Source organism: Pogoniulus pusillus, chromosome 9, assembly GCF_015220805.1.
Source record: "Pogoniulus pusillus isolate bPogPus1 chromosome 9, bPogPus1.pri, whole genome shotgun sequence".
In the NCBI taxonomy this organism is placed as follows: Eukaryota; Metazoa; Chordata; class Aves; order Piciformes; family Lybiidae; genus Pogoniulus; species Pogoniulus pusillus.
Window position 1 is genome coordinate 40,307,861 of NC_087272.1, and position 13,699 is coordinate 40,321,559.

The 13,699-nt window shown below is 55.7% G+C and overlaps 1 protein-coding gene across 14 annotated transcripts in view; it reads right to left on the reverse strand.

Moving 5' to 3' along the window:
- The window catches only part of SGCZ (sarcoglycan zeta), a 165,021-nt gene that overhangs the window by 30,570 nt on the left and 120,752 nt on the right, over positions 1–13,699 (reverse strand). For 13 of the 14 annotated variants that reach the window (XM_064149354.1, XM_064149340.1, XM_064149345.1 and 10 more), the window contains 2 exons: positions 12,777–12,878; positions 5,770–5,857 (listed from right to left, as the gene is read on the reverse strand). In XM_064149354.1, coding sequence (XP_064005424.1) covers positions 5,770–5,857; positions 12,777–12,878 — 190 coding nt within the window. The remainder of the gene's footprint in view (positions 1–5,769; positions 5,858–12,776; positions 12,879–13,699) is intronic. The other variant, XM_064149351.1, reaches the window with a different exon arrangement.

The following is a 13,699-nucleotide window of genomic DNA, read 5'->3' on the forward strand; positions in this document are numbered from 1 at the left end:
AGGTGACTTTCTGAGAGAGAACTGAGTGAGAGAACTGATGGAACTCAGGCTTCCTCAGGATCACTTAGCTGAACAAAGACCTTAAGTCTACAACCCAGACACTTCTCACCTGCCTTTCTGATACGTCTCTTTGCTGCCACTTCAACATCTGGAACAGCAGCAGCCAGCTGCTGAGTACCTTCTGCCAAGGGCTCTCTGTGGCTCTGAGCAGAGCATCACAAAGATCTCACTGCTCTTCTCTCAGGGTTTTTAGTTATGTTTAAGTTGAAAATTGGTTTCCCGTTTATTTGCCCTAATTTTGTCCTTCATCTACTGCTTTGCAGTAATATATTCTAATGATATTCAGGAGCTGTCTGAACATCAGGGGGGGAAAAGTGTGACATAAAAGCTCAGTGCTGAAGGTCCAGATGCTGCAGATTTACTAATGCCCCCAGCAGCAGCCTTGTGACCCTCTCCCTGCCAGCACAGCAGATATTCTTGCTGTCAACTGAGTAATTAGTGGTTGATAAAGCTGATGCCAGGGAATTAAAACCATAGAATCACAGAATCAGACAGGGTTGGAAGGGACCACAAGGATCAGCCAGTTCTAACCCCCCTGCCATGGGCAGGGACACCCTACCTTAGATCAGGCTGGCCATAGCCCCATCCAGCCTGGGCTTAAACACCTCCAGGGACAGGGTCTCCACCACCTCCCTGGGTAACCCATTCCAGGGCTAGAACCATCTTCCTCCTTCTCTAGAGCCTTTCCAGGCCTGTCTGGATGAGTTCCTGTGTGCCCTGAGCTAGACTGTGTGGTCCTGCTCTGGTGGGGGGTTGGGCTTGATGATCTCTTTGGGTCCCTTCCAACCCCTGACATCCTGTGAGCCTGTGAAGTACCCCTCAAAACCCATTGAAAAGCTCCAAATGATGCCTGTTTGTTTGAGTTCTGGGATTACTGTGCTCAGTTTTGGGCTCCCCAGCTGAAGAGGGTCCAAGGGAGGGCTAGGAGGATGATGAGGGGATTGGAGTACTGTCTGATGAGGAGAGGCTAAATGCCCTGGGGCTGCTTAGCCTGGAGAAGAGAAGACTGAGAGGGGATCTAATCAATGGTTATAAGTACCTGAGGGCTAGGGGTCAGGAGGGGGGGGCAGGCTCTGCTCACTGCTCCCTGGGACAGGACAAGCAGCAGTGGATGGAAGCGGCAGCACAGGAGGTTCCAGCTCAGCACAAGGGGCAACTTCTTTCCTGGAAGGGTCGCAGAGCCTGGCACAGGCTGCCCAGAGAGGCTGTGGAGTCTCCTTCTGTGGAGCCTTTCCAGGCCTGTCTGGAAGTGTTCCTGTGTGCCCTGAGCTCAGTTGTGTGGTCCTGCTCTGGTGGGGCATTGGACTTGGTGATCTCTTTGTGTCCCTTCCAGCCCCTGTGATCCTGTAAGCCTCTCTCCTACGGATATCACACATCCTCCTCCCCTGCTCTGAACACTCGGGGGCAGCTATGCTGCCTGCACTGGCCAGCAGCATGTGGGCAACAGCAGCAGCAGAGAGGGCAATGGGTTAGTGTTCAAACACTGGCACTTCTGTACCACCAACACAACCAACAACCACCTCTTTGTGCTGACTCCACTGCAGTTAAATCCAGCCACTGCTCACAGCTCCATCTCCTCTGCTGTAGTAGGGGGGAGTATTTTGAATGTAGAAGACTGAAGAACTGAAGCAGAATATCCTGCCCACTACAGATCTTCTAGAGACAAGAGGAACCCCCAGGCTTGCACTTGAAACACCACGGAAAAGAAAGGTCTGTTCAGCAGAAGAGAAAGTGAAGGGCTGCTGCTCCACTGGCAGAAGAGCTGCTGGTAACTGAAAGCTACTGCAACATATGTCCTGTGCCCCTGCAGCTGCTCTAGAGCAGGAGCTAGGATGCAGATTCAACACTCAGGCACCTGAGGTGTAGAAGAATAAATGTCCAATGTCACAGCAGCAGCTCAACTCAGATGAGGATTTATAGTGAACAGATACAAGTTCTTGTGTCTATTGGAGCAGCTGCAGAAGACAAAAGCAAGCAGAGTGCTTTCTAGAGCCCAGATGCAAGACTGCATGTTCTGACCTGCCTCCATCTGCTGGTCACTGCCAACCCAGCTGGAGATCAGGGAAAGGAAAACACACTGACAAACAGCTACTGGGCTCCAAAATTCCTTCCACACACAGTCAGGGGAGGCTCTGGATTGCAAGAGACTTAAAGATCATCCAGTTCCAACGCCCTGCCATGGGTAGGGACACTTCCTACCAGCCCAGCTTGCTCAAGGCTTCATCCAACCTGGCCGGGAATACCTCTGGGAAGGTGACATCCCTAACCTCCCTGGGCAACCTGTCTCCAGCCTCAATCTGCCTTCTTCAAGCTTCAGTCCATTCTCTCCTGTCCTGTCACTGCAAGCCCTTCTCAAAAGTCCCTCCCCAGCTCGCCTGTAGCCCCCTTCAGTACTGGAAGGCTGGAGCCTTTTCTCCAGGCTGGACAGCCCAACCCTCCCAGCCTGTCCCCACAGGGCTGGTGCATGATGAGCAAACCTAGAAAACGAGGGACAAAACAAGCTGCAGGGCTTTGTATGTGCTGCCAATATCCTAGAGAGGAGCACCAGGCTCGGGACAGCAGTACCAGGGCTGTTTCCCTTTTCCCTGGCAGCTGGACAGCAAGAGGTGCTCTCTGCTGGATGAAAACAGCTTCAGACAAGAGCTGCCAGGAGCTGTACCTCCCATCCAGGACACAAACAGTCTTGCTGAGCTCAGACTGTGGGAAAGAGAAAGAAGAAAACAACAAGATCAAGAGAGAAATGTTGAAAACTTAGAGCTGCAGATGGCAGAGAAAAGGGAAATGTGCACTGTGGGGCTGGGCTCTGATGCCAGGCAAGCAGCAACAGAGGAAGGGGACACAGCCTGGAGCTGTGCCAGGGCAGGTCTAGGCTGGATGTGAGGAGGAAGTTGTTGGCATTGGAATGGGCTGCCCAGGGAGGTGGTGGAGTGGCTGTGGCTGGAGGTGTTGCAGCCAAGCCTGGCTGGGGCACTTAGTGCCATGGTCTGGTTGGTTGGGCAGGGCTGGGTGCTAGGTTGGGCTGGCTGAGCTTGGAGCTCTCTTCCAGCCTGCTTGACTCTGTGATTCTGTGATTCTGTGACTCTTGGTGGCACACAGCAAGTGAGCAAGCACAGCTTTAAGAAGAAGTAAATCTTGAATACACACCACACAGATTTGGTGGTGAATGGATGGGAATTGTCCTGAAGTTTGGCAAGTTATTTATCTTGCTCTGTCTTCCAGTTCTGCTACCAGTCTTTGCCAGAGCTGGAACTGGGAATTACACACCTGCCTGCTGCCTCCAGCTAGGGCTGGCCAGAGTGTGGTATCACTTCCATTGGGATTCACAGCACTTGGCCCAATCTGCGAGGCTGTGGAGATCTCACTGAGTGGAGCTGCAGACTCAGGAGCTCTCTAAGGCAGTGGCTTGTAGACTCCTGGACCTCTCTGAGTTGAGCTGAGCCTCAAAGAGTTGAAAGCTTAGCAAAAGAGATGTGCACATTTTTGCACATCTCAGCTCTCCCCGGGGATCTTTGTGAATGGAGAAAGGTCAAGCAACAGCAGAAACAGCTGTCAGAGGAAATTATTACAGCAAGCTGGGGGCAAGAATGATGTAAGAATGACAATACTGGTGAAGAGGAGCTGGCTTTCAATCGTCCCCCTCCAGCCACGCCGGACTTGGAGCCCCTTAGCGCTCCTCAGCCTAACGCTGCCCGCTCCGAGGCAGGCAGAGGTGCAGATCGCCTGCGCAGACAAGGAGGCAGCAGGCTGCTGGCTGGAGGCAAGCAGCTGTACACCTTTCCAAGGCTAGAGAAAGGAAAAGAGTAGACCTTTTCCCAGAGGGCTTTAAAGGATGCAAACAGTGAGTGGCAGAGAGCCAAGGCTGTGCCCAGGCAGCTCGGCACAGCGCAGCGCGCAAAGGGGGCTGCAGGGACCGGCCTGGGAGGGAGGGGCAGGGACTCATCCGCATCCAGCCCGCACACACAGCGCAGCTGATGATCCCCTCCTTCGTGCCCGCCCTGCCCCGGCCCTCCGAGCGCTCACGGCTGTGGCTGGAGGGAAGGGGGCTGCCGTGAGCCGCCGGGGCAGGGCGGGCAGGGCTGGGGCAGCTGGCAGCTCCTCTGCCCCGGCGGCACCTGCCAGCTCTGCACGCCCCGGGGCCGCGCTCAGCCAGGCAGAGCAGTGCAGAGGGCACAGCGCTCGGCGGGCCCCTGCCGAAGAGGTGCCAGAGCTGGAGACCACTGGCTCCGAAGCACGGGAAAGCTGGACAGGTTACCGCGGGACCTCAGCTCCGCTCAGCCGTGGGCACCCTTCTGCCACAGGGCAGAGGCACAGGGTAAAAGGCAGCCTCGTCCCCAGGTAAGCGGAGGGAAGAAGGGGAGGTGTGGAGCCCGAGGGGTCAAATTCACACCGACTGAGCACCTCCACCTCCGTGCTGGAGGCTAAGGGGTCTCCTGAGGTGCAGATCTCTCCTCACACGAGTAGCTTTCAAGCTTGTGTATTTTCCATCCCATTCCCAGCCTGGGTTTGTTGTTTCCTAACAGTTCTAGAGCACTGCCTTGTTCTGAGTCGCTTTAGCCAAGCCTCCCAGAGCACAGTGACTGTCCTCAGGCCTGAAAATACAGCAACCATTACTGACTTCACAGGTGCCAGCGCAGGGAGCCCTCAAGACAAAGCACGGCACGGTCAGGAGAGCGGCAGGGGAAGACCAGAGAGGTGGAGCGGCTAAGCAGAGCAGTTCCACTTGAAACTTTCCTACCGTGCAAAACACCAGACCTGATTCCAGTGAACTCCTGGCAGGAGGATCACCTCGATCACTTCCCAGTTACATTTCTATAGTGAGGCAGAAAGCATTTGGAGCTTTGGGTTCAATTTGTCACATCCTGCTACTCCAAATGTTCTCAGTGTAAGCTGATGCAGAGGCTGCAAGAGTATCCCAGCATGGCTCAGGCTGGAAGGGAGCTCAGAGCTCAGCCCCTCCACCCTCCCCACCATGCCCAGGGACACCTCTCAGCTACACTCAGCTGCTCAAGGCCTCATCCAGCCTGGCCTGCAGCACCCCCAGCAAGGAGGCAGCCACAGCCTCCCTGGGCAGCCTGGGACACACTCTCAGCACCCTCACACTCAGCAACTCCTTCCTCAGCTCCACTCTCAGCCTGCTCTGCCTCAGCTCCAAACCATTGCCCCTTGGGCTGTCTCTAGAGCCCCTGATGCAAAGTCCCTCTGCAGCCTTCCTGCAGGCTGCCTTCAGCTCTGGGCAGGCAGCTCTGAGGTGCCCCTGGAGCCTTCTCCCCTGCAGGCTGCACCCCCCCAGCTCCCTCAGCTGTGCTCACAGCAGAGCTGCTCCAGCCCTTGCAGCATCTCTGTGGCCAAGCGCTGGGGGGCAGAGCCTTGCCCACTGAACTCAGGGCAGCCTGGCAGAGCTGGTGAGGAAGCACTGCTGATTTTCCCACTGTGACTGCTGTTCCAGCAGTCTCTGATGGGCTCTGGGGGGCTGGTTTGTATTTGCCATCTGTCTCCAAACAGTAATGTTCCATTACACTGTTTTAGCTATTTGGAGGTATCTCTGCTTGCCCTGCCTGCAGCTAAGGCTGCTGATCCATGGTCTGTGTTGTTTCTGCTGTGGGCACACTGGTTAGGCGTTTCCCTGACTCTTCAGCAATAGCTGAACGTGAACTGCATCCTCCTGCTGCAGCTCCAGCGATACAGACAAGCCCCAGCGAGCAGACTCACCGACTGTCAGCTGCCCAGTGAGCTGTCCCCTCTGGTTCCTGGCGTTCACTGTCACGTTCCTGTCAGACTGCAGGACCAGGGGACTGTCCTGGGGAGCAGGGAGAAGACAGTGAGGAAGAGAACAACAAAACTGAGGCAGAACCAAATTAGAGCTACACATCCCCTGTGCTCAGCACTGCTCAGGCCACCCCTGGAGTGCTGTGTCCAGTTCTGGGCCCCTCAGTTCAAGAGAGCTGTTGAGGTGCTGGAAGGTGTGGAGAGAAGGGCAGCAAGGCTGGGGAGGGGCCTGGAGCACAGCCCTGTGAGGAGAGGCTGAGGGAGCTGGGGGGGTGCAGCCTGCAGCAGAGGAGGCTCAGGGCAGAGCTCATTGCTGCCTGCAGCTGCCTGCAGGGAGGCTGTAGCCAGGTGGGGTTGGGCTCTGCTGCCAGGCAGCCAGGGACAGAACAAGGGGACACAGCCTGAAGCTGTGGCAGGGCAGGTCTAGGCTGGATGTTGTTAGGAAGTTGTTGGCAGAGAGAGTGATTGGCACTGGAATGGGCTGCCCAGGGAGGTGGTGGAGTGGCCGTGGCTGGAGGTGTTGCAGCCAAGCCTGGCTGGGGCACTTAGTGCCATGGTCTGGTTGGTTGGGCAGGGCTGGGTGCTAGGTTGGGCTGGCAGAGCTTGGAGCTCTCTGCCAACCTGCTTGATTCTGTGATTCTATGATCAAAAAGCATGCTGAGAGGGGAGCTCTGACAACCCAACAGCCTGGCAGTCAGTTCAGAAAGGATTATACAAGGTTTTTTTCCCAGTGCCCAGCCTAAGCCTGGTATAACTTGATGCCATTTCCTCCTGCCCTGTCCATTGTTACTTGTGAGAAGAGACCAATGTCCACCTCATCCCAACCTCCTTCCAGGGACTTGAGGAGAATCACAGAATGGGTTAGGTTGGAAGGGAGCTCAAAGCTCAACCAGGTCCAACCCCCTGCCATAGGCAGGGACACCTCCCACTAGAACAGGTCACTCAAGGCCTCATCCAACCTGCCCTCAAACACCTCCAGGGAGATTGTGGAGCACAGAATCAAAGATCACATTGGGTGATTCTGTGCTCCACAACCTCCCTGGGCAACCTGTGCCAGTGTCTCACCACCCCCTCTATACAGAACCCTTTCCCAGAATCCAGTTTCCATCTCCCCTCTGCCAGTTCAAACCCATTCCTCCTCCTCCTCCTCCTGCCATTACCAGACCTTGTCAGTAGTCCCTCCCCAGCCTTTCTGGAGCTCCCTTCAGATCCTGCAAGGCCACTCCAAAGTCTCCTCCAAGCCTTCTCTTCTCCAAGCTGCCAACTCTCTCAGCCTGTGCTCAGAGCAGAGCTGCTGCAGCCCTCTCAGCATCTTGGTGGCCTCCTCTGCACTGGCTCCAACACTTCCATGTCCTGCTTGTGTTGGGGGCTGCAGAACTGCCCCCAGGACTGCAGGTGGGGTCTGAGGAGAGCAGAGTGTGTTTACTCCTTAAGTGGCAGCTTGTGCTGCAGTTGTTGATGCCTCTTCAAACCTTTCCCTAAGCCAATGGGATGGGGTTCAATAGCTCCAAGTGCAGGGTGCTGCACTTTGGCCACAACAACCCCATGCAGAGATACAGGCTGGGGTCGGAGTGGCTGAGAGCAGCCACACAGAGAGGGATCTGGAGGTGCTGATTGATACCTGCCTGAACATGAGCCAGCAGTGTGCCCAGGTGGCCAAGAGAGCCAGTGGCATCCTGGCCTGCATCAGCAATGGTGTGGCCAGCAGGAGCAGGGAGGTCATTCTGCCCCTGTACTCTGCACTGGTTAGACCTCACCTTGAGTACTGTGTTCAGTTCTGGGCCCCCCAGTTTAGGAGGGACATTGAGATGCTTGAGCATGTCCAGAGAAGGGCGACGAGGCTGGGGAGAGGCCTCGAGCACAGCCCTACGAGGAGAGGCTGAGGGAGCTGGGATTGGTTAGCCTGGAGAAGAGGAGGCTCAGGGGTGACCTTATTGCTGTCTACAACTACCTGAGGGGAGGTTGTGGCCAGGAGGAGGTTGCTCTCTTCTCTCAGGTGGCCAGCACCAGAACAAGAGGACACAGCCTCAAGCTACACCAGGGGAGATTTAGGCTGGAGGTGAGGAGAAAGTTCTTCCCTGAGAGAGTCATTGGACACTGGAATGGGCTGCCCGGGGAGGTGGTGGAGTCGCCGTCCCTGGAGCTGTTCAAGGCAGGACTGGACGTGGCACTTGGTGCCATGGTCTGGCCTTAAGCTCTGTGGTAAAGGGTTGGGCCTGATGATCTGTGAGGTCTCTTCCAACCCTGATGATACTGTGTGATACTGTGATACTGTGATACTGTGTGTTTAAGTTCCCCCTGACTGTGCAGACACATCCTGCAAGAACAGCTTTGCCAGCTGCATCATGGAATGAATCTGTGTTAGCTGTGAATGAGTTTGGGGAGCTTTGTCTTTATTGTATTTAATAAACTATTTAATCATTTTTATATTGGCCTCATTACAGTTCCCTTCTCACCCAGATCCAAATCCCTCCCTAACAGCCTCCCTGGATGGAGCACCCAAAGCGGGGCAGGATTCTGGAGTGCCTACATGTGCAAAACTGTATTGGCTCTTCCTGGGCTGGAAAGACTTTAAGGGGACAGGAGCTGGGGAGCACAGAGAAGGATTTCCTAATAGCTCAGTGATGAATGAGGTCTGCAGTTGTATTTTCTATACCTTACACCCAGTTTTGTTTGTTTTCCACCCAGGGCTCTCCCCTGCAAGGAACACTCTCCCCAGATGTTCTCACTGTGCTCACTCTAAATGACACTCAGCAAGCTGGCGAGCCTGGGGTGACTCTGAGCTGATTTCTGAGAGCTCAGGTGTGTTTGGTGTCTCCCTGGACCGTGCTGTGACCTCTCCAACATGCTGCGAGGAGCTCTGCAGCACAGAGCCTGGCAGGTGAGAGTCACTTTCTAGCTAAAGGCCTTTAATGCTCAGCCAGGCACTGCTGAGTGTAGCTGTGCTGAGCTAACCTGATGCAATCAGGGAGCTTCTGGCAACAAAAGCAGCTGCTGAGGACCTTTTCCTCAACACTTGATTTGATTCCCACTTTCCTTATGGTCCTTTGAAGATCATTAGTGCAGGCAAGTGGTGCTCAGGGATGCAGCCTGGCCTGGCAGGCAGCTGCATGGCCAAAGGAGATGTTTAAGGAGCCCTTTCACTCTCCTTTGCCAGTGTTTGGAGAAGCCTCTTCTCAGTCACACTGATCAAGGGAAGGCACTGCCAGACCTAGTTTTGCCTGCCTAGCTAAGGGGTCTGTAACTCACACTTCTGAGCACTGTTCATAGCCTGATCTGAAGGTTTTGTTCCCTTTCCACCTTAGGAAGAAACTTAGCAAGGTTCTCAGCTCGAGTTTGCCTCTCGAGTTCCTTGTGTAGTGAGGGCCTTGAGTAGCAAGTCCTGCAGCCCAGTGCACTGCAAGCTGAGGTGAGAGATCAAGCTGCTGCCGGAGACCCTGCTCTGCAGGGGATTGGACTGGCTGAGCTTTGGGGGTCCCTTCCAGCCCTTGACACCCTGGGATTCTGGGATGAGGGCTGCTCTGAACTCCCAGGGGAAACATCTGCTGGTAACTGCCGCTGGAGGGTGAAGAGGGTGGCAGCTGAGTGACAAGAGTAAACTGTTAACAGCAGCTGCTGACGTGCAAAGGAGCCAGGGTGCCTCATGGCTGCTGAGCTGGTACCACTTGGGGTCTCCCCAAGGCCTCCCTAGGCGTGCAAGCCGCTGGTGTGTACAAGAAGCTACAGCCAGGAACTAGGTAAGCCACAGCAGCCTGCCCTCCAGTTCCCCGGCAGAAGCACTGCCAGACCTTCACCTGAGTTACTGTTAATAAGCATGTAGGTCCACCAGCAGACCCTGTGAAGCACCAGCAGACACCAGCCCCCCTGCCCTCCCTGCCACACACCCACCCTTGGCTCTCGCCTGCCAACAGTTCCAGCCTCACCCGGGAAGGGCTCCCTCAGCTCTGCTGCTTCCACCCCGCACAGCACCTGAGGAGAAGCTGTGACACGAGTGTGACACAAAGGTGGCTCAGCCTTGGGCTCAGAAGTTACTTCCTCTGAAACCTGTCATCTCTGGGCATCAGCCATGCAGCTGCCCCTGCCCCCCTTTCCGCCAGGGCATGACTTGGGCGCTTAGTTAACTGTCCTCCTGCTCAAAACCTTGCTTTGATCCTCGCTACCCTCAGACTAAAACAAGGCACCAGCCCTCTTCTGAAGGCCAGACCTGGAGAACCAGAGCTCAGCAGAGAGGACTGCAGTGCAGAGCACAGCAGAGGGCCCTGCAGGGAACCTTCTCCAGTGGGAGCACTGAGGGGGTCCAACGCCTGCAGGAAATGGCCCCGTTTCAACAGCCCAGGGCTCTGTCCTAGGGCAGAACTAACAGCTGCTCCTGCTCCCTGCTCCCTGCCTCTCCCAAGTGCCTTTCTGTTTCAGTGCCTCGGTAGCTTTTCCACACCAGACAGTTTTCCACTGCAGGTCCTAAACTACTGACCCTGAGAGAGGCTACCAGGAGCAGTGCCCTGGCCCTGCAGCTCTGCACAGCGACGTTTGGATTGCAAGGGCAGGAGAAACGCCACAGACCTGGGCCACTTCTGCAGCCTGAGGGTTAACCAGGACAGTTCTAGGGACTGACCTGCTTTTGAATCCAAGCAAGAGCAAGATGGGAAATGAAAGATGGTTCTTAAGTTGCCTGAAGGGCCTGACTGGGGCTTGCATCAGTGTGAGCAGCTCGCATACTTCTGCATGAGGAGCACAATGCCCAGGGGCTGCCAAACTCTGGGGCCTGCACCTGCACCTTAGGTCTGAAGAGCCAGAAGAGTATTTTCACTCACAGCTCCCTGAAAACAGCTGCTTGGAGGAGGGCAGAAGCAAGAAGCTGATCCTCTGCATTTCCTCTGCCACTGTTTTGGCTCTGCTTGTCAGGAGATTTAATTGAGATTCCAACACGCCTACACAGCTTCAAAACAGCAACACAAGCATGAAGCACTTCCCTGCTGGGACTTTGTAGCTGGGTAACTCAGGCAGACCACAGCGCTGCAGGAAGGTTCTCATCTGGTGGGTACTGATGGGCAAACTCAGAGCCAAAAACAGTCACAGAGTGGCTCAGGCTGGAAGGGAGCTCAGAGCTCAGCCCCTCCACCCTCCTCACCATGCCCAGGGACACCTCTCAGCTACACTCAGCTGCTCAAGGCCTCATCCAGCCTGGCCTGCAGCACCCCCAGCAAGGAGGCAGCCACAGCCTCCCTGGGCAGCCTGGGACACACTCTCAGCACCCTCACACTCAGCAACTCCTTCCTCAGCTCCACTCTCAGCCTGCTCTGCCTCAGCTCCAAACCATTGCCCCTTGGGCTGTCTCTAGAGCCCCTGATGCAAAGTCCCTCTGCAGCCTTCCTGCAGGCTGCCTTCAGCTCTGGGCAGGCAGCTCTGAGGTGCCCCTGGAGCCTTCTCCCCTGCAGGCTGCACCCCCCCAGCTTCCTGAGCCTGTGCTCACAGCAGAGCTGCTCCAGCCCTTGCAGCATCTTTGTGGCCTCCCCTGGCCTCCCTCCAGCAGCACTGCCCCACTCCTTGTACTTCTATATGGATCTAGCAAGAGAACTGCTCCCCCCCCGCACACCCCCTACCCCTTGCTGGCTCTTCTGTGCCATCAACATGAGCTGCAGTTCTGCTTTCTGCCCCCGGGCACTGACAGCTCTGCTAGCCACAGGTACTCCCCGCACACAGCTGAGCTGAAGGGACCAGTGAGCCCTGGCAGAAGCCCGGGGCAGCCTCACTGCTCCATGCCCAGCTGCTGCTGCACACTCGCAATGCCGCAGCTGCAGCCCCCGGCGCCAGAGCAGGATGCTGATGCCTTTTGTACCTGACACAGCAGCGAGCGTGGAGGCAGCAAACAACCTGGCCACCGATTTCCAGAAGAATATACTCCTGGGGAGGGTGGGGGAACCTGTTCCTCCTCCTCCATCCCCCAGCAGGTGTGAGATCCTCACAGGACATGCAAGACATGAGGAGCAGCTAGCAGGGAACGGAGGCTTTGGAAACTACTGCCCAGTCAGCCTCACTTCGGTTCCGAGGAAGCCTACGGAGGGAGTGCCCTGGAGGCGACCGAAAAGCAGGTGAATGAGCATGGGTTTGGCAAGGGGGAGCAGCGCCCTGTGTGCCGAGCAGGCTGGCTCAACAGGTGGGGGCTGCAGAGACCCTCCCTCAGCTTCAGCAAGGCTTTCGGTGTGACCTCCTACGCTGCTGCTTTACAGCCCCAGCAGAAAGAAAAGCCTCACAGGTGCTCATTCAGAGAAAGACTCTGGGGTTCTCACAAAGGCACCTCGGGCCAAATCCCAACCTAAATGTGTGCAACAGGCTGCCTGCAGCTGACAGAGCACAGTTCTGTGTTGGTTATCCACACCTGGCAGAGACAGGGAGAAAGAAATAGACTTTAGGGGTATTTTTGTCAGGGTTGATGCAGGTCTGGAGATAAAGCCAAGTGAAGAGAATCTAAATAGCCACAAGGACTCAGGCTCTGGAGTGGCAATCGGGAGGAACACTGGAAAGGGTCTGCTCTGGCTCCTGCCTGCAGTGTCTTAGCTCTCCTGTGATCACACAGGTAGGAAAGCAGGCAGAGGCTTTCAGCTCCCGGGCTCAGGCAGCATTTGCCATCCGTGACCCGTCCCAGCCTGCCGGAGCCCACATTAAGAGCAGGCAGATGCCCCATGCCCAGTGCTGAGGACCTCTGAAGCAGGCAGTGCAGGTGCTTTGCACCTCTGTCCTTCAGGAGAAGACATTTCTCTCGGAGGCAGGCAAGGGTGCAGGAAAAAGTAGGGTGCTTTTTACATGGAGGAAGCCTTCACTGTCAGGGACTGTCACCCTACCGGGTGCTAATTTAGAAGGCTCCTGTAGGAGCTCAGCTTCGTGGCCTGAGGCCACAGAGATGCACTCAGATTAGCTGGGGGGTGGGGAGAAGAAAGCTGAAAGGCACCTACCTTCCGGGAGTGGATTTCTCTCACGTATAGTGGAAGCAGAAATTCAGACACTCCTTCAAGCCGCACTCCTTTGCTAGTGACTCTCAAATTCCCCATGCCATCCTACAACCAACAACACACACAGGTTCACTGCAGGGAACAGCCTCCTCCCGAGCAAGCTAAGCACAGCGCAGCCGATGGCCTCACGCCTGCGGACGCCCAGAGCTGCCCCCACGCCCCAGCTCTGCTCAGGACCCGGCAGGAGCCAGACCTGGCGGGTGTCGGGGTGCTGGGGGGATTACAGGTGTGCTGGCCTGAGCCTGGCTGGAATGTGCTGGTGAGGAGAAGCAGCTGATAGGCTGTGAAAAGGGAACAGTGGTGATGGCTGCTGCACTCAGGCTGGCTGAGCTGTACAAGAACAACAACATAAGTGCTGGTAACGGAGTCTCTCTCTGGGCTTTTTGGGCTGCACTTCTCTCTCTAACCTGCCTGACTAATCCATCTGCTTCCTAACCCCCCTGACCGACCCTCCAAACTACCTTGAGTGTAAGGCAAAGTCTGGAGTAAGGTAGAGGGGCGGGGAGGCAGTGGAAGGGTGGTTGAGGACCCCTCCTGGGGACTCAGGTTTCTGGGAGGGCTGCTGTGTTTCTGTATTACTTTTTCCCTTGCCTACTTCTGTCTATATATTGTAACTCTCTGCTTGTACCTTCTGCTAAGCTGTAAATGTAAAGCTTCATCCAACTTCCAGCTCAGCTGAGTCTAGTCTGGGTGATTTTCCAAAGTGGGGATGGGGGAGGGTAACAGCCAAGGGTGCAGATGGGAAGCAGCAGCACTCCTCTGCTGCAAAGGTGATGCTAGAGCTGGAGTGACAACTGCTGAACAGATAAAGCAACCTGTTATTCCAGGGGGTGAACTGTCAGAACAAACACTGCCACTGCTACATC